Source organism: Lissotriton vulgaris, chromosome 1_1 (assembly GCF_964263255.1).
Source record: "Lissotriton vulgaris chromosome 1_1, aLisVul1.2, whole genome shotgun sequence".
NCBI lineage: Eukaryota > Metazoa > Chordata > Amphibia > Caudata > Salamandridae > Lissotriton > Lissotriton vulgaris.
In genome coordinates, this window is record NC_141685.1 from 1,953,668,150 (window position 1) to 1,953,689,188 (window position 21,039).

At 44.5% G+C, this 21,039-nt stretch overlaps 1 protein-coding gene across 4 annotated transcripts in view; it reads right to left on the bottom strand.

The window, feature by feature from the left end:
- Nucleotides 1–21,039, bottom strand: part of SEPHS1 (selenophosphate synthetase 1) — a 305,207-nt gene that overhangs the window by 100,311 nt on the left and 183,857 nt on the right. For all 4 annotated transcript variants that reach the window (XM_086919661.1, XM_086919658.1, XM_086919660.1 and 1 more), the window contains exon 8: nucleotides 8,740–8,952. In XM_086919661.1, coding sequence (XP_086775787.1) covers nucleotides 8,740–8,952 — 213 coding nt within the window. The remainder of the gene's footprint in view (nucleotides 1–8,739; nucleotides 8,953–21,039) is intronic.

Genomic DNA, 21,039 nt, shown 5'->3' on the forward strand with positions numbered 1-21,039 from the left:
TGGCGTTACATGAAGTTTCCTTGCGGTATAGCTTACTTTGAAGGGTGCAGTTGCAAAGGAGTGCTCTCTCAAGTTGAGCATGCAAACAGAGTACCTTCTGTGCTACAGTGGGGGCGAGATTTCATGACAAAGTCCTTTTTGTAATTGGCACGATCCCACGTATTCGCTAAGGGGGGAATTCTGAAAGGAACTTAAGCAAGCTCCAGTAGGACATTCTGTGCCAAGAGTACAGCTGGGGCATTTATTTGATACGGGCACCGTTTTCGAAGTAACTTCCCACCCGTTAGAAACCAGGGTTTCACAGTCATAGGGAGCTTACAAGTGCCCATATGTTTACAAATACGTTCTGTTTATAAGAGAACATTACCAAAGCGAACATTTTTCAAGAGACTAGTTCTAAAGAAGGAGTAATTTATGTATGTGCATTTTTGGACGTTTTTGATCCGACCTAAATTATACAATGATATAATATTTTTATAATAACTGGTGTAGTGTCCATTTGTGATGATTCACTGTATTACTGTTAGTGTATGTGCAAATACTCTACACATTGCCTTGGGGTTAAGCCTGTTTGCTCGTGCCAAGCTACCAAGGGGGTGAGAAGGTGTTATCAACAATGTGTGCCCCCTTACCCTGACTAGAAGTAAGGGTCCCCTATTTGGACAAAGGTACTTACGTACGCCAACTAGAGACCCCAGATCTAACAAAGGCTTCCTGCGACTGCCGCCTCACACTTTCCAGATCAGTAAGCTCCCTCCTCTACCTTCCAAAAGAGGGTGGATTTAACACTGGTCATTAATCTCAATGGGGTAACCCAGTAATGCACGAACAGTGGTTCTGCTAGCTTAAACAAATTTTCACTCTTTTTATAGTTCCAATAGAGGAGGGACTTTCAACAAATGATATATTAGCACAACACTGAAACAGGAAGACAAATAGTTTGCAAAAAGTTGGCAAAATATATAGATGTATTGAAAAAATCATGTACTTGAAGAGACAACTTTACAAAACACATATCCAATATACACAAACATAGGTGATTAAGTACAATAGTGACATACAGAAGTTATAGATTGTGACTGTTTAAATTTTGTAGTGTTGTGATGTGTACAGAGAACGTTTCGACCCCCGTGCTGTTGCATCAGCACACATTTCCGACGCAACGCCGAAGAAATCGACGCATCACCTGCCCAATGCTCGAAAAATCACCACACTCCGCATCGAGTGCATCGATCTCCGAAGTCCGAGATCACCGCACCAATTCAGACGCAAGCCCTGCTGTGCGGCTTCAAGAACCCACACATTGTCCCGGATCGTTGCATCACATCCAGGCAGCCAGGTCTGTCGCATCATTGGAAGACGCAGTAAAAAACATACATCACCTCCCCACGCAGTAAGAAACCGACACATCACCTCCTCTCTGGTAAGGAACCAACGCATCACCTCCCCTGTGCAGCAGTGAGGAACCGATGCATCACCTTCCCCGGAGCAAGGAAACGACGCATCATCTTCCCTGAGTGTAAGGAACCGAAGCATCAACTTTCCTGCGGCCCTTTTTGTTTGTGTGCGGGACGCATCCAGGGTACTTTGTATGAAAAGTGTTGCATCTGGAATTTGCTTTGAACTGAACTAGTTCTACCATTTGAAAGTCATATTTTTAATAACTTTATTGTGGATTTTTGTCGTTTTGTTCTTGTTTGATTTGGATAAAGATTACTTATTTTTCTAAACCGGTGTGGTGTCCATTCATAGTGTTTTCACTATATTACTGTATGTGTTCACAAAAGCTTTACACACTGCCTCAGAAATAAACCTGTCTGCTCGTGCCAAGCTACCAAGGAGGTGAGCAGGGGTTATTTTTCAAGTGTATCCCTTTACCCCGACTAGAGGCAACAGTGCCTATTTAGACAAAGGTACCGGCCTCTGCAAGCTAGAGACCCCCATTTCTAACAGTTGACATATCCAGACAATAATGCTGCGTGAAAGTATGTGCACTCTTCCATGTAGCGCCACAGCAAATCTTGTCCAACGGGATGCCAGCAAAAAGAGCAGCAGAAGAGGATATTGCTCTTGTAGAATGAGCCTTGTTCTTGATTGTGAGCAGTTTACCCGCCTTAGAATGACAGCTGAATAGTAGTAGCAATCCATCTTGCAATAGTCCTTTGTGACAGCAGCACCAAGTCTTTGAGACTCATAAGAGACTGAGTTGGAACCTTCGGGATGAATTTAGGATTTGTTCTCAGTAAAACATAGTACTCTGTAAAACTGAGATAGGGTTCTTGTATAGTGCAAGCTTGGATTTCACTTCCTCTCCTTGCGGAGGTAAGCGTGAGAAGCAATGCCACATTACAAGTGAGAAACTTGAGCTAAAGTTTTGTGGATTGGCTCATACAGTGGTTTCATTAGTCTAGATAGGACCACACTGAGCCGCCATTCTAGCGGAGGAGGCCGAAAGCCGGAAAAGTTCTGAATAACCCTTTCATGATTTGTTTGATGATGCGAGAGGAACAAAGAGAAGACGTATCGGAAGTGTGCCTGTATCAGGAGGTAGCTGCGAGGTGGACCCTCACTGTTGCATTAGCCAGTCCTGACTTCAAAGATAGTAGATAAGGCAAGAGTTGTTCCAGAGGTGAGAGAAGAGGGCGAATGTTGTTCCAAAGGCACCAAGAGCAAAAACGCTTCCATTTTAATCTGTGCGTTTTAGTGGTTGACTCAGCTCTAGCCTTGGACAATACATCCCTACAGTCCTGGGCAATGTCTAAATCTTTGAATTCATTGAATTCGGGTGCCAAGCATGCAACTGGAGAGAGGCTGGGTGTGGGTGCCGGATTTGTCCTTTGCTCATAGTCAGTAGGGTTCTTATTATTGGCAGGCGATAGGGCTTGGACTCAGACAGTAGGGGTAGCTCCGTGAACCAATGAGAATTATCCAGCAAGATTCCCTTTTCATTTGAATTCTGAAGATGAGAAGGCATGGGGGAAAGCGTAAGCGAAGATTCCGCACCACTGTATCGTAAATGCATTTTCTTATGACCCCCTCACAGATTCCCTGCTGGCGAAGAACTGGCATTTCTGGTTCTCTTGGGACACAAAAGAGGTCTAAGTAGGGTGTTCTCATTTCCGGAAGATGGAGTCGAGAATAAACTGATCGAGTTGCCACTCGTGACATGTTTGACCTATTCAAGTTGGGTGTTCTCACTTCCGGAAGATGGAGTCGAGAATAAACTGATCGAGTTCCCAATTGTGACATGTTTGTCCTATTCAGTTCAAGGTGACTGCTGGGTTGTTTCTCATTCCTGGAAGATGTTCTGCCTTGATGATGATGTGCTGCAGTAACACCCACTCCCAGATCTTTTGAGCTTCCAAAGATAGAATCTGAGACCTCATTCCTCCCTGCTTGTTGAGATGAGTGCATGCAGGTGGTATTGTCTGGATGAATGAGGACTGAGGATGCTCGTATTATTGGGAGAATTAACTGAAGAGCCAAAAAAGTTACCCTCAAATCCAGGAAATTGGTGTGCATCTTGGAGAGAGAGACTCGATTTGCCACTTACTTGAAGGTCCTGAAGGTGGGCCTCCCAGCCATCTAATGAAGCCTCTGTGGACATAACAAAGGAAGTGGCGAGAGGAATGACAGGCCAACTCAGAGATTGCTGGCAGACTGCCACCAAGAAGTGCTTTTTTTATGATCGGAGTATCTGAATAATATCCTCTAATCATCCGGTTATCTGAAGCCATTGCCTCTCCAACTGCTCTTGAAAAGGTCTCATCCGTAGACGTGCGTGAGGCACCAAGAGGATTGCAGAGGACATCATGCCGAGAAAGAATTTGAGAAGACTGACAAAACCAAACTCTCCTTTGGATAGACTGTAAGCCAGATATAGCATGGTGTTCTGTCTTTCTGTGGATAAGAATGCCTTGTTCTGGAGGGTATTCAAAGTTGCTCCGAGAAACATTATCCGTTTGGAAGGTGTGAGGACGGATTTCTGGTAATTGATCGCAGGCCCTAGAGAGGTGAACAGCTGTAGACAGAAGGAAATGGCCTCTGAGGCCTGATAAAGAGAAGAAGACTCCACTAGCTAATCGTCGAGATATGGGAAAATCTGAAGGCTTCTTAATAATAGGTATGCTGCCACGGGAGCAACACACTTAGTAAAAACACAAGGAGCTGAGGGGAGGCCGAAGGGAAGGACTTTGTACTGAGGGGGGAGCCTGCCACAGTAAAATGGAGGAATCTTCAATATTTGGGATGGATAGGAATATGGAAATACGCGTCCTGTAAATCGAGGCTGACCAGAAAATCTGAATGGTTCAGAAGCTGTAATATGGAGAGTTACCATGCGAAAGGATTTTTTTTGCAAGCAAGTATTTGTTGAGCTTTTGGAGGTCCAGAATGGGATGCCATTCTCTAATTTCTTCTTCACAAGAAAAAAGTGCGAGTAGAAGCCCCTTACCCTTTGAGAGCGTGGTACAGATTCTATTGCTCCTTTTTGTAGCATGACCAATGCTTAATTCTTTAGTAACTGAAGATGGGATGGTAGAGATTTTTGAGGTGGGTGAGGAGGTGGTATTGTGACAGAGTATGACCATATTTTAATATATCAAAGACCCACCCATCTGTCCTTGGTAGTTTTCTGCCATTGACGGAAATAGCATGAAATGTGAGCTCCTCTGGTTAAAATGATAGTGGGAAGAGCAGCAGGCGCCGAGACCTCGTCATTGTTTCCTAACAGTATCACTGGACTGCACTGGTTGTTTCCGTCTGGGTTGCCTGGAGTAAGCAGCCTGTGGTGGTGTACAATATGTTTGTTGATGCTGGTTGGAAGGGCAACATAAGGTATAAGTCTGAGGTTGGTGTTTTTGGTAACCTCCGCAAAATGAATAAGTACATTTACCATATACTCCACGAAAGAGGGTCTTCCTGTATTGGAGCGTACACAAAGTCTAAGCCGTTTTGTTGTCTGCCTTAATGGTCTGAAAGGCCTCAGCAATATGCTTACCAAAAAGCAAATCGCCATCAAAAGGGATATCTAGTATTTTGCTTTGCACCTCAGGGCGAAATGTTGATGGTCTCAACCCCCCTTGTCGCCTAAGGACAGCAGCTCCAGCGAGCTGACAAAAGGCTAGAGAAGCCACATCAATGGAAGCATCGATGATCTCTGATGCAGACCTCTCACCTTCAAGAAGAATTTTTCTTGGCGCTAGACTTTTGTCCTCTGGAAGGAGGTCCACGTACAGAGCGATATCGGACCACATTTGGCAGTCTTTTCTTCCCAATATTGCTTTCGCGTTAGCCACGTGCACAGTAGTGCCTGAGGTGGTGGTAAACCTCTTGCAAATCTTATCAAGGAGAATTCCCTCCTTGTCAGGTGGAGCAATGATAGGCGCTGAAGGATTCCTTGACCTCCGTTTGCAGCATGTGTTATAACAATCTGGTTGTGGATGCCCTATCAGGAGCCTTATAATTTTCATTTATTCTATAGTAGGTATTGCTCTCAGTCTTCCGAGATAAATCTTTAAAGTCATAAAGAAAGCAGTCCGACTACTCAACAGACATTAATAATTGAAAGCAAGATGCTGCTCTTTCCATCAATGCGTGGAAACCGCCAATGTCCTCCGGCGGAGAATCCGCTGAGATGGGGAAGCAGGTTTTGAGATAAAGTAGTCTTCACACTCATTGCCCGCTGGTCTTGCACCTTGAGGTTCACCTTCCTCTGTCTCCCCTTCATCAGAGGTATCATGCTGCTGTGAAGGTAAAACACTATTGGTCATAGGCGATGTTCTAGGAGAAGGCTCAGACATGCGTGACAGAGATGTCAATGGAAGCCGCTATGGAGGGGCACCTGATGACGGAGAAACGAGTACAATAGTCGTGCAACATGTCTAGCAATTCTTGACTAATGCCACAGGAAGGTGGACCATGGGTTAAGGAACAGGCTCCATGTATTGCATCTTAGCTTGTGGAGTTTGAAAGTCCTGTGGACAATAACCCTCATAGTCGTCTTCATCATCATTTTGATAGTAGACAAGAAGCTGAGAGGGACTGTGAACAGGGCCAAACATTTCATCTCCATCAGACTCCTTCAAAAAGATTAAGGTGGCAAAGGCAAAACCAATGAAGGATTTTGGAGAAAATGCCTCGTCGACTGTGTTGTCGACAAGAACGTCGTCAACGGGTATAAAGGTGTTAGTATTAACGTTGATGGTCGCTTGAAGCCAGGAGTAGCATACAGCGTCGTCAGCTTCGTCGATGGAAGAGGTGTTTATTTCATTGATGAAGACCTAAAAGGAACAGAAGACGAAATAGTCGTTGCTATCGCCGACTATGCAGAAAGAGCTGTTGCGGTCGCAGTTGACAAAGTGGTGGTCGTCGACGGAACAAACATCATCGACGACAGTGTAGACGTCGACGAGGAAGCAGTCGTCGTCTGTGAATACATCATCGAAAAGGAAGTCGCTGGCGGGGATGGACCTTAGCCTTTCGACAACGCAGCAGTATCCTTCATTGACGATGGAGTTTGACGACGAGATCTTAGATGATGATGAAGGGGAAACATTCTCCAACTGCGATTTCTGTGTCGACGGGGACCCAAAGGATGGTGCAGTCGAAGATACAGGGACCGTAATATTTATAGATAGCTCTGAAGAGGTTTTCTCATGCTTAGAGGTCAGATGGCTTTTCTCCTCAGTAGTAAATGAATAATTATCTTTTTGTGAGGGAACTGCTTGCTTCATGACGGAACTTTTTGGAAGCATTTTTACTAGAGACCTCAAGAGATTTTTGTGATCCTATCTCCTTTTAGATCTTTCCTGAGAGGTATGTGAGGCAGAGTTCCCCTCATCAGAGACATCGGACTTATTTTTCAGTCTCTGCAGCCAAATCAATAACCTACCTTCTGTCTTTAAGGATTTTGGTTCAGAAAGTTATACAAATCTTGCAGTCCTTCACTTTATGCTGGGGGTAGAGACAGTAAATACAGTTCTTATGGGGGTCTTCAGCATGCAGCCTCTTCTTACTGCATGTTCCACACTGCTTAAAGAATGCGATATTTTCAGGATATATGGTAATTTTGAAGAAAAAAACTGAGCAGAGCTCAGGGAGACTCCCTGTCGCACGAAGTTCGGTAGAAAATCTTAGGAACTCAGCCTCTCTTGGGGGTAATCTACAGAGTGCTGTCACCTGATTGGCGGTTACTTAATTTTTTTTTTTTTTACAAAAGAAAGTAGATACGCATTTGCAGTGACAGTTCATTCCATTGTAGCCTAGGATATTATCTACTGCTTTTATAGGGGTACCGAAGGGACTCCCACTACGAAAACATGCATGATTCAAGCAGGTTAATCTATGAAAGATCCAGTACAGGAGAAGGTATTTATTACCTACCTCAGTAAAAACTCTTTCTTGCAGTCCATAGTAACAGTAACTGAGTAAGACTGGGACCTCTTTAAATAAGGGAATACATCAGGCAACAGCTGAAAGTGTCCTGTTAACTTATATAAAGCGTTCCACACAGATTTTCATTAAGCAGGAAAAAGATTTATAATGAAACCTTCAAAGTATGCTGTACCTGGTAGACTATGTGTGACGTGATGTTGGGTAGGTCCTACTATTCAGGAGGATCTGCAAATTGTTTGGACAACTTAAACTAAGGGCTTAGTGTCTAGACTGATTCTGGACACCCCAGCAGGATGTGTTGGCCTAGGGACCAGCTAGCCCACAGTGTCAATATAAGTCCCTCTAACCTACCAGGGAGCGAATGGTACAGAACCTTTTGCTCAGTCAATCATGCTCACGTATTCTCAGAGTAATAAACAGAGAATACACAGTGGGACATTTTCAATAGTATTCATGAAACCTTCGTTATTCTTACACAAAATACATGTACTGCAATGATTAGTAGACAGAAGCAGATACACAGGATTGCAAGCACCAAAAGTGCAAATAGTAGATATAGTTCTACCTAGGTGCTAAACAATTGTATATATGCAGGCATATAACCAAAGGAGTAATCTATGTAAACCCTACTCTAAGTGTACCTAGAGTGTGTGCAGGTTTAGACCCAAGAATTCCTCCAAGGGACAATCCAACCCCATTACATATTGGGATAGAGTGAAGGACCCCGCCTTGGTCATGAACTGGACACCCCTCATGAGATGTCAGGTTGCTGCGTGGTGATTTCTCAGCATGCAAGGACCCTCTGTGTCAGCAGATGTACCCACTCTACTAATCTATTGGGATGTTCATCTTTTATAATAAAAGAAGGCTTGCGATGCGCACATAGATTAGTAATGTTATGGATATTTAGATAGCTGTCACCCTGTGGATGAAGATTGTGAGGACATTTGTACATAGTGCAAAACAAGACTTTGTACATTAAGTTCAGGGCGTTGTGATAAGGTTGGAAGAAGCTGGATGTGAAAACAAGTTTAGTTTCAGAGTAACTAATCCAACATTGTTGTGCATGCAAAAATGAACAAAATGTCACCGCTGGAAATGTTATTTGTGAGGACAATGTAAGAAATGAGCTGCTTTGCTACATGGACCTAACTCGGGAATAGAACAGTGAGGCAGTGGAATAGTTAGGAAAACATCAAGCAGCTGTGGACCTTACGAATTACTGTGGCCACAAGTATAATGCACAAGCTCAAATCAGGAGTAATGCTCCCAAAAATGTTGACCATGTAAAATCATAATTTTCTTGTCCTTCATAATGGTTATGGGATGACTAATAGTTCTCACCTGATGTTTCAGGACATGTTCCATGCATGAGGCCAAACATGTTTCCACAAGCTTTGCTCACCGCAGCCATTTTAGCTAGTACAGGCAGATTATGAATTACAAACGAAACTTCGTTCCTCTGCTGTTTGGCTAAATTCTGTGCATGGCCAAGAATTCCAAACCCTGTGATATCCGTAGCTGCATGTGCATTAAATGTATGCATAAGTCCAGCAGCTGAAAGAATTACATAGAAAAAAACAAGCTTTAAAATACTTTATAGTACAATCGTAGAAAAGAATGCATTAGAATAATTACCAACTTCCTTAGTAATTCATTAGTTTACGTTGTAGCAACAATGGAAAAGTGAATCACGGCAGCTTTTTGTTTTAATAAACTCTGGTCTAGATTTATTTTACACTGTCCTCCCCTTAAAAGAATCTAAAAGGTTTGTAGAACTGTAGTTTTAGTAAATCCAGTGTGTCACGGTCTTATTTATATGCAGGCAGAAGATGTAACAAGTTCCTATTATATTGAAACCTTTTCCCCTGTTAACAGCCAACGATAACCGAGCAGAAAGTGTAGATTACAAATATCAATTTTCACTTGCACGTTTGAAGGAGTCCATTGTTTAAAGAGGAATACTGAAAAACATATTATATCAGCTTCTAGGTCTCCAAATTCACAATCTCAGTCTGAGCTACTGAAACAGTGTAAACATTACAGTTAATAGGAATTTTGGGTGTGGCTAGTCAATAGTTGAGACTACACATTTGGCTACAGAGGATCTATTTAAATATCTAGCTAATGCATTCTATCAGGAACGCAGAAGGAGGCTTTTAGTAAAAAATGAGTATGTTACTTACCCTGAAAGCATGTATTCATAGTGAGTAGTGCTGCAGATTCACATGCTATACACCCTCCTGCCACCTAGTGTTGGGCTCGGATTTTACAAACTATTTTTCTTGAAGAAGTCTTAATTGCTGATGTGACGTCAAGTCTCCTCCTTCAATTAGAAAGTGCATGTCCAACAGCTCCATAGTTCGATTGTTTACTTTTTTCCCTGACATGTTGTTATTGTTATTGTTATTTTTGATTTATAGCACGCTCAATCACCTACAGGCCTCTAAGCGCTCGGGAATCGATGGTAAAACAACAACTTTGACAATACAGAAGGCATCCACTAGCCTAAGTGGCTCACAAGGACCTCCTAAACAGCAACGTTTTCAACCCCCTTCTAAAGCGTAGGAGGTTTTCTTCCCTGCGCAGTGGCTCAGGTAGTGTGTTCCATAGCTGAGGAACCAGCACCGAAAAGGCTCTTCCGCCCTTAGTGGCAAGTTTGTACCGAGGGCAGACCAATAGTTGAGAGTCTGAGGATCTGAGAACTCTCTTTGGGCTATACACTGCCAGACGATCTTTAATGTATGCGGGCGCCATACCATAGATGGCTTTGTGGGCTATACACAAGCTTTTAAATTCCACTCGTTCCTTGATAGGGAGCCAATGGAGACTTTGTAACAGGGGGGATGCTTTGGTACGTCTTGGCAATCTGAAAATAAGACGGGCAGCGTCATTCATCACCACCTGTAGCCTATTTGTCAGAGTTTTTGGTAGTCTAAGGTAGAGGGCGTTTCCGTAATCTATTCTTGAGATCACAGTGGCTGCGACAATGGAACGTAGCATAGATTGGGAAATGATAGGTACTAATTTCCGTAGCTGTCGGATAATATTAGTACAACTGCCCACTACTGAGGAAATTTGGTTGACCATAGAGAGGTCACAGTCCAATTTGATCCCCAGGCTCTTCACGTTCAGGCTGAGTTTTGGGGCTGGGCCTAGCTCTGCGGGCCAGTAGAGATCACACCATGGTGAAGTGGCGGATGAAATCACCAGGACCTCAGTCTTATCTGGGTTGATTTTTAGGAGGTTTCCTGTCATCCACTGGACCGTGTATCTCAAGATATTCTGAGTGTGGAGTTGAGCGGCACTTGTATTGTCGACACTCAGCAACAGCTGCGTGTCATCCGCGTAATTGTATACTGTGCAGCCCATACTCGCCAGGGAGGCAATCAGAGGCTGTAGGTATAAGTTAAACAGCAGTGGGGATAGGGCCGAGCCCTGAGGCACCCCACATTCTAACTTTCCCACTGCGGAAGCTTCTTCTCCAAGTTGTATTCTTTGTGTCCTTCCTGACAGAAAAGACTGCAACCAACTAAAGGCCAGGCCTTTGCTGCCAAAATCACTCAGTCTTTCCAGCAACAACGCATGGCTGACGGTATCGAACGCCGCTGAAAGGTCTAACAAAATCAGGGCGCTCGGTTTTTTACCGTCAGCCAGGCCTCTCAGTTCGTCCAGCACCGAGAGCATCACCAACTCGGTGCTGTGATGTGCTCGGAACCCTGCTTGTCGTTCGTGAAGCAGGGAATGGGACTCCAAGTACACGGATAGGGATTTTAGTACATGTTGTTCCAGTACTTTAGAGAGGAATGGTAACTGAGAGATCGGCCTGTAATTTTTTAGTATTGCGGGGTCTGCACCTGGTTTTTTTAACAGCGGTCTTACACGCGCTTCCTTGAGTTCTGCTGGTAGTTGTCCTGTTTTCAAAGACCTATTTAGGAGGGAGATGACATGCTCCTCCAATAGGGGACGGGCTGCCTGAAAGACTTTAGGTGGACAAGGGTCCGCTGGGGATCCAGACTTGATTCTATCCATCAACTGCTGCAGACTCAGGGTGTCAATCTCTGGAAACAGTGTGATAGAACAGTCAGTTTGTTTACGAGGGCCTATAGGTATGGCCATCCCATTAAGCATCCCACTTTTTATGTCCTGGATGATGGTTCTTACTTTCTCCAGGAAATATCCCTGAAAGGAATTGCAGTTTATGGGGGACTGAACACTGTCTGGTTTTTTAGTCAACTCCGACAGGATCTTAAAGGTCTCTTTCTGCACGTTGGCTGCCTTACTTAAACGAGATTCGTAGTACTCTGCTTTGGCGAGAGTGATGTGTTTTTTATATGCGTTCAAAGAGGTTCAGTAAAGGTTCCTGGCTGAGTCCTGTTTAGTTTTCCTCCAGCCTCTTTCTAGGGCTCTAAGTTTCTTTTTGTGGTCCCTCAGTGCTGGCGTGAACCATGGGGCATCCTTACCCGGACCTTTTATCACCTTCATTTTCATTGGTGCTATCTGGTCAATAGCTAGTGTCAGGCATCGCGTTAGATCCGCGTATTGTTGATCCAGACTATGATCTAAGCTCGGAGGGCAGTCTCTAGGCAGAAATACCTTAGTCAGGGTCCTCAAGTCGACCTCTGCCCATTTGCGAGTTTTTCTGACCTCCGATGTTGGCTTAATTATTTGGCCCTTGATACGTATCTCGCAAGATATTAAATAATGATCAGACCAGATACATGGGGTTACCTCTTTCAGTGTTAGGGACGGGTCTGTAGTCCACACCAGGTCAAGGGTGTGACCTTTGGTATGCGTGGGGACCTTCACGATTTGTTTAAAATTTAACGCGGACATCAGGGTGTCCAAGTGACGCGTAGGTACGTCCTAGTGGGGTTTATCCCAGTGTAAGTCTCCTGTGACTAAAATTTTCGAGTAGCGAGTGCAGAGGTCTGATATAATGGGGGCAAATAGGTCCTGGAATATTGGGGTTGCATTGGGAGGGCGGTAAACCGCTAACACCACCCAACATGAGCTGTTTACTGTAACTTTCACCCCAAGTAAATCAGCCAGGTCGACTGTCTCTGCTAGTATAATTTCCACTGACAGAGCCTTTTTAAATATCACAGCTACCCCTCCTCCCCGTGTGTTTCCTGGGCAATTTTGCCATAAAGCATCATAGCCGCTAGGAAGAGCGGCCAGGATGTCTGGCATTGAGCTCTCGCTCATCCAGGTCTCTGTTAAGGTCAATATATCTGTGTTGTTATTTTGCAACAGGTTATAGACCTCAACGTGGTGGCAATGGAGTGATCTGGTGTTTAGGCTCGCTATTTTCAGAGTGGAGTATGCATCTAAAGGTGTAGTATTCAATGGTCTATAGATCGCATATGTTTTTAGTTTCATCAGGGTGTCGTTATCCAGGCGTGCCTCACCCTTATCCAGGTTACGCAAGTCCTCCGAGGTGTAGGAGCGCATTTGTCCAGAAGTCCCTGCCCCCGAGCCCGTCCGTGCGCGGACGGGCGCAGACGGGCTGGACTCTGGCGCGACTCCGGCGACGCTCCGGCGAGCCCGCCGCGCGTGCCCGCTGCGCGTGCCCGCTGCGCGTCAACATGGCTGCCTTAAGTACTGGTCTAGCGTCCTTCTGACGACTAGACCAGCCAATCCTTGTCCCTCACCAAAGATGTCCGCCGTTCTGGCGGTGTGGTGCCCTTCCCAGAAAGCAATGATCCGCTCTAAGCGCGGTAGTGTGGCAAATTCGAGTGCAGGTATGCGGTCAGTTCAATTTTAAAAACAGGGTACAGTGTCAAAATTAAACAACATAAAACGGACAAAACGGGGATTTTTAAAAAAGCGGGATTTTGCTCTCAGCGAGCGCGCTAATTATTTCACATTAAAGCGGAACACCTTTGCGTTGTCCAAGAGGCTATTCCCAAGTTGTTGGAGAGTGGGGGTGGAGTTATCAAAGATAGTTATTGGTGTTGAACATGCGTGGAACAAGAGCTTATGTGTATGTAATGATCCATATGTGTAAATGTGAAACCATCTTATACCTGCCAGGGGACAGGAGGGAACTTGTGAATCTGCAGCACTACAAGATACAAATAGATTCTTACAGGATAAATAACATACTCCATTCGTAGCACGTGTTGGCTGCAGATAGACATGCTATCCATAGACTGTAAAGCAGTACTCCTCTCGTGTTGGCTCTAGTCATTAGATGGTGGAGATGCTTGAAATAATGTTTGCAAGGCTATTTGTCCTAGAAGTGCCCATTGTCTGACGTGAACATACACAAATTAGTGTTTTGTGAAAGTGTGTGAATTTGACCAAGTAGCTGCCTTACTGTCTGTTAAGGTTTTTTTTCCTAAGAAAGCCATTGAGGCATCTTTCTTTCTGGTAAAATGGGTTTTTGGACTGGTTAGTAAAGTTCTTTTAGCCTTTTTTTTTTAACTTCTGTTTATTGTTTTTATTTCAAACGAAAAACCATACATGTTCACCAATGGCTCAAGTCATTGTACTTTAAAGGCACATTTCAATGTAGTACAGAACGCATTTTCCATAAAAAAAGTAACAAATGTTTTGTCGTGACAATCAATATATCACCTGGTGTTACTTACATAAGAACAGAGAGTCACACACCACAGCATTTTACGGTAATACTTAAAGGCATCAGCAAAAGGTACTACTTGTAACATTATTTCAACATTGCACCATATATTAGTTAGCAGTGCAGGCCCTAGTCACTTTAACATTCCCGCCACCTTCTGAGGTTTAACCCAACTCTTGTGCACGCCATGTACACGGTGTTCCACACCTTGGGTACTCCAATTATGCTACTGTAGAATCTCATTGCGTGTGTGTTCGCAAATACCCATGCAGTGGGGCCCAAATGTCCTTGGTTCTCGAAGCCACAGGTAACAGTTCAGCATATGTGGATAGTCGCTCCTGGCAATACACCAAATCATCTAGCCAAACTTTGAACTTTGGTGCCCTTCCCCTGCCCCCTCCTTTTTGCCATCAATAGTGCGAGGGCTACGTATCTGCGGTGCACCGCACATATCGGTTTGTTATATCCCAATAGAGCTAGAAATGGTGTCGGCTCAATATGTGTGTCTACCATAATATTCAAGGCGCTAAAAACCTGAGTCCAGTAGGCCTGTACTCCCGGGCAATCCCAAGCTAGGTGTAGGAAATCGGCTCCCGGTGCTCTGCATCTCTCACACCTATCATTCTCCCCCAGTTTGTACCTATACATTCTTGCTGGGGTGTAGTATATTCTGTGGAGAAATTTGTAGTGTGTCATGCAAAGCCTACTACTGGTTGAAACCTGTTCCGTCTGCGCCGAGCAATATTCCCACTGTTCGTCTGTCAGCTCAACGCCCAGTTCCAAGCTCCAGCGCACTCTAGCTAATGCAGGCAGTTCCTGTTTCTGCGTGTGTACTGTACGATATAGAAGTGATACCAAACACTTGGCCCCGGGGCATTGAAGGATGAGTTGTAGTGGGGCTAGGGCTGTGGGTTCAGTCGGGAAATCCGGTGTTATGGAGGGAACTCCTTGTGTAAGTCGAAGTCTTTTCCATTTTGCTGCATAACATGCTCTTGTAGTAGGCTTTCTTGCTTCCTTAAGAATACTCATACACTCTGGCAGGAAGTTGAGATAGCCAAATTCTATGACTTCAGAAGCCAAATCGCAAGATTGAGCTCCTTGGGGTTGAGTGTCGGACTTCTCCACGGTTCTGCGTGAGAAGGCTGGAATTGAGATGCATCGTTTGATGTGGAACTACCGATAGTTCTAAGAGTGTCATGAACCACGGCCGACGGGCCCAAGTGGGAGCCACTAGAATCAGTGTGTGGAATGTGGCAATCTGATTGTTCACTCCTGGGAGGTGCTCTTCTAGATGATGAACTCTGTGATGAATTGCCCAATGCCAAATAGTCTCAGAGAGGCATGACAGTTGCAGAGAATGTGTCCCCCCTTTTTTTTGTACAAAGTGCATCGCTGTCATATTGTCCTTGCGGACGAGGACAACTATCCCTATGAGGTGAGATTGAAAAGCTTTCAGTGCTAGATACACAGCTAGAAGCTCTAGATAGCTGATGTGAAGAGTTGTGTAAGTGTTGCCCCATAGACCTTGAATTATAAAGTTGTGAAGATGGGCACCCCAACCTGTGAGAGATGTGTCTGCTATTAGCACGATCTGTGTAACAGGGTCGATGAAGGATCGACCTTTTGACAAGCTTTGTGTGTTCCACCACTGCAGAGAGCGATGGGTGCGGCTGTTTACAAACACTAGAGCTATTAATTGACCCTGAGACTGATTCCACTAACGTGCTAAGCACTTTTGTAGAGGACGCACATGTAATCTTACATGAGGCACTATTACAATGCATGATGCCATCATCCTGACAGTTGCATCAAAGTCCTGACTGCTAAGTACTGATTGACTTGGAGTGGAGCAAACCAGAAGAAGCAGCTACCTGCAAATGTGACAATCATTCATACCAGGACACGATGCACTTTGTGTTTTTTTGCCCATACTATATGGAAGGAAGGAAAAAATGTATTACTCCACTGCTAAGAAATAGGGGTTTCGTGCAAGTAAAACCTGCTTTACTTTACCTACAACTAATGGAATCCCCCGTTAATATGTTTGGGGTGGCAAACTTCTTGGTAGCCTCCATTCGTAACAAAAAGATTAGATTATTAGGGCAAAACTCTCAGGTCAATGTAACATCATAAACTGAAATAATTTTTATACAATTAATTGAGTATATACATGAAGCCAAAATCCGGTTTGTAAATTTGTTGTTCCATACATTATTGTGCATCATTTGTAAGATATATTGATTAATTATCAACTCGACAACACTGTGTTATGTATATATGAATTGTACATTTATGTAAATAATTTTTCATATTTTTTGTATTTTTGATTTTAACATGCCATTGAATAGCATACTTTTATGATTTTAAAATAATCGAATAAAGTGGATTTGACTTTGACTTACTGATTGACTTGAAACTGTAGTAGCCGGGTTTGAATATTGCAATTTCTGGCTGCATTGGGAGAGGCTAGAGCTGTGCAAGTGTTTAGATTTGCTCCTAGATAGGACTGCATTTGTGAAGGCTGAAGATGAGACTTCCACGCATTGACTGTGAAACCCAATTGATAGAGTAGGTCTAATTTAGTAGGAGTGTGTTGTAAACACTTTTGGTGTGTGCTCGCTTTGATGAGCCAGTCGTCTAGGAATGGGTAGACATGAATCTGTTGTCTTCTGAGATTTACTGCCACTACTACTAGACATTTTGTGAACACTTTGGGAACTGAAGTTACTCCGAAATGAAGTACTTTGAATTGATAGGGCTTTCCTGCCATCACAAATCTGAGATATTTGCGATGTACTGGGTGCACCGGAATGTGAAAGTATGCTTCTTTTAAGTCCAGTGTGGACAAAAAATCACCTTGCTGTAGAATTGGAAGCACTTTTTGAAGTGTGACCAGTAGAAATGCTCTGAAAATGTGTACAGATTGTAGAAAGCTGGCTCTGTATATACTTTACCAAAAAGAGGTATAGTGTGCACAGAGTCTAATGGAACCCCAAAGGTAGGCAGAGGTAAAAGTAGATAGCACCTTACTCTCTATTTGTGGTAGTGTGTGCGAGCAGTAAGGCTTTATCAGAGAGTAGTGTTAAGCATTTGTTGTACACACTCAATCAGCAAATGATGTCACACACTCAACTGAACTCAGACCAATTTCGTTTGTATAAAAATATTATTAAGTTACTTTATTTCTAGAACGAAGCCAAGCCTGAAACAGGTAAGAGAAATAAATGCTTTGCAAAATCTTATGCAAGGTTTTACAATTGAATGCAGGTTCAAATGCAATTGATTGAAATATAGGTAAGTTAAAATGTCAAAATTACTTTTCAGATTACTTTTAAAGTTACTTTTTCTACTCGATGTGATATGCCTAGATATTACACTGGGACATTTCCAAGAGAAAAAGTAAGTAAAATCAGTTTTCCATAGTTGTAGTTTTTCAGGTTTTCATACAAATCACCTCCACAATTTGTTCAAGGGAAAACGGTCAATGTATTCCTATGGAGAGAAATAAAGTTATCGGTTAACAGGTAAATACGTCGTCTTTGTAGTTGAGTTTCTGAGGTTAGAACAAGGGTTCCCCAAGGGTCAAGGATGCATTCTCAAAGCACCGTCAGCTGCACTAGGGCGGCCGGGTGCAGAGTGCTGAGGCCCAATGTTATCCAATGGGGGATAGGGGACATCCGTTTGGTGGCTGCTTACGAGCAGGCCACTGGGTTGTGGGAGCAAAGCTCCTGGTATAAGGCTTAGGGCAAAGGGTGATCCGAGTTAGCACTTAAGTACATCCACAGCGGCTGGATGCAGAGTGCTGTTTTGGCGCCCGGTGCCTAGTTGGTTTCAATTTGGTTTCTCCGGTTTCAACAAAGACTGCAGGCTCTGGGACTAAGATCTTCTGGAGGGGACCACCGGTTGGAGAGTTAAGTCGGGATGCCTGGGGATGCTGTAGCACCGTCGGTTGGGCCATCCAAGGCCGTTGGGCTTCGGGCGCAGGGGTGTTACTTTAGGCGTCGGTTTCTCTCACCAGCGGCGGTCGCGGGGATCCTCTAGAAAGAGGCTGCAGGCTTCGCTAGGGGATTCGAGGCGGGTCAGAGACCACCAGATCACGGATCAGGATCGCTAGGGAGACCTCCTTTTGGTGTTGGGCCACTCGAACTCAGGCCGTGGGCGACGAGTGCAGACTCGCCGATTTAGCCGGAGCCAGAGTCCGTGGGTGAACACATCCGGTGTTCACAGGAGACAAAGTCTTTTCCTTGGAAGGCAGGGCAGGTCCTCGGGAATCTTGAGGTTGCTGGCTGCACGACACACCAGAGTTTTGCTCCTGCAGTTTCGAGGTGGAGACAGGCCGGTAGGGTTGGGGCCAAGTCTGTGGGTGTCCTCCTCTTCTTAGCTTCAGCAAGGATGATCGGTCCTTCTTTTCTTCTTGATCATTTCTTGTCTGAGGAAGCAAGGTTTGGGGGTGCACCTAAATACTAGATTTAGGGGAGTTACAGGCAAGTAAAGGTTGTGACCAATGGGTCCCTTCCTTTGGGTGGGTACATCCCCTATTAAGCCAATCTCTAGTGGGAGGGGGGCATATGCCTCATTCTGGTTGTCGGGGTACCTACATCAGCAAGATGGTGGGGACTGAGAGGTGTGCTTCACCTCAACTCCCCCACCTGAGGGGTGGGGTTGGCAAATCTCCCTTCCTCACTTGGTTTTCCTGCCGATTCTCCCGCCCAAAGTGGGGGGTCAGAACCGGTGGGGACCAGTTGCTAGAAGCAGCAAAAGGATTGGAGAAGCTCACAGAGGCGACAAGGCTTTGAAGCATCCCCTTTGAGGGCTCTGCTCATCCTGGGAGAGGAGGCTTGGCACTTCGTCCCAGGATGTGCATTGTTTCAGACACTTGAGAGCAGCAGACTCTCAACCCAGGGGTCCAGAAACAGGTCTGGTGGTTGCAGCTGGCGAGCAGCCACTCAGCCTTGAAACTAGTTTTAGCTCGTTTTTCAGGGGCAGCTCTAGGATGCCCTCTGTGTGCATTTTTCATTGAATCCCACACTGGCATCAGTGTGGGTTTAATGTGCTGAGAAATCTGATACCAAACTTCCAAGCTTTCAGTAAAACCATTATGGTACTGTGGAGTTTGGAATGACAAACTCCCAGCACCATGTACTCCTATTGGCATTACTGCACTTACAATGTCTAAGAATTGACTTGTACACTGCAGTGGTACAGGGCTCATGCCCCGTACCCTCACCACTGGTATAGTGCACCCAGTTAGAGGGGTGGCTGACCTATGCCAGGGCAGTGGGTTGTAGGCATGGCACACAGGGATATGTGCCATGTCGACTCTTCACTTTGTTTGGCACCAAACCACGCAGCTTTCAAAGGCAGTGTGTGTGCGTGTGTTTGTGTTTGTGTGTGTGTGTGTGTGTGTGTGTGTGTGTGTGTGTAGAAAGGTACCGGGCCTCTCAAGAATGGCACAATAAGTGCTGCAGCCCTTAGAGGCCTTCCCTGGCCACAGTGCCCTTGGAACCTGTGGTACATTTACAAGGGACTGACCTGTGGCCAAAGAGCCAATTGGGTTTTGTTTTCAAAGCAGTTTAGGGAAAGAACATAGGCCCTGGGTACCTGTTTGGCAGGAACCCACGGCCCCCTAAGGCCAAGCACATCAGCAGTTCAGCAAAGAGTGGGAGCAGCCATGCAAAAAGAGGGCACTTTCTCACACAGATTTAACGTCTATAGATCCAAAATCGGTCTTAAAGAGCCGTCCTTTTTGGGGAACAGAAAGTGTTACACACCCCTGAACCTTGGTACTGTAAAGGAACTGGTTCTACAACCCCTTTTGTTAAAAGAGATTGTACCTCTTATTTGAAGAGCTGCAGGTGCTCTGACGAGAACTTGAAAGCGAGAGGTGGAATATTGGGAGGATTGCTGGAGAGCTCCAGGCAATAACCATGTCGGATAATGTCCAACACCCATGTGTCCAAAGTTCTACATTGCCAAATGGGAGAAATTGCTGAATTCTTCACCCGACCGGTGTTAAATGATCGGGGGATGTGTAGGCAAGTCACTGCTTATTAGGGAAGGGGAGTTACGCGTTGGTACGCAATTGGTACGCAATTGTTTCCTCTGTATCCTCCTCTACAGAAGCCTCTAGAGGGAGAGGGTTGCATGTTGGATTTATATGACGAAGTGTTAGGGTCTGAGTATGTACTTTTGGACCCTTCTCTACAAAATGAGCGAAAAGGAGCCTCTGCCTGATGTAGACTGGCATGCTCCCATGGATTTCGCCACATCCTTGTCTTTTTTCATCTTTTCTAAAGCCTCATCAACTTGGAGTTCGAAAAGATATTGTTGTCAAAGGGTGTATTTAAAATACACTGCTGTACTTCTGGTTTAAAACCTGAAATCTTAAGTCAGGAATGCTGACAGAAGAGAATGCTGGTGTTAACTTCTCTTGCAGCAGTGTCAGTAGTATCAAGAGCACATCTAATAGCAGAGTTAGAAATTAGTCTTCCTTCTTGGACTAGCTCTTGTGTCGGGTACCCCCACGGCGACTTTGCCAATCTCAAATGGACATGTCCCAAACTACTGCCATACTGGGAGTCAATACACAAGACATTGGGTGACATGACTGTCCTAACCCTCATCCCCACCCATGAGATTACTTTATTGGGGTATGTGGTCAATTTCACAATTGTTAGGAGAAAAGTCCACCCACGTAGATTCAACAATGGCTCATAAGGAGTCCACTAATTTCCATGCATAACAAGGAGCTCACCAAAAGGGCAACAGAAGAGTCACAGGGTAGAATAAATTTCAAGTATAGGTGTACAAAATCTTTATTTCCTTTTCTTCATATTTAGTTAATATACACGTTATTCAAAACATCAGACACCATAGCAACTCAATAAATAGATAGAAATTACATCAATAAATACACATAATATAACATAGTTTCCCCACAACAACCTCTCAACAACCATACACTAACTTGTCCTTCAATCACGTACATACATTCACACATGTACCACACTCACTACAAATTCCTCAACGTAATTCCCAGAGTGACACTAGAATGGGAT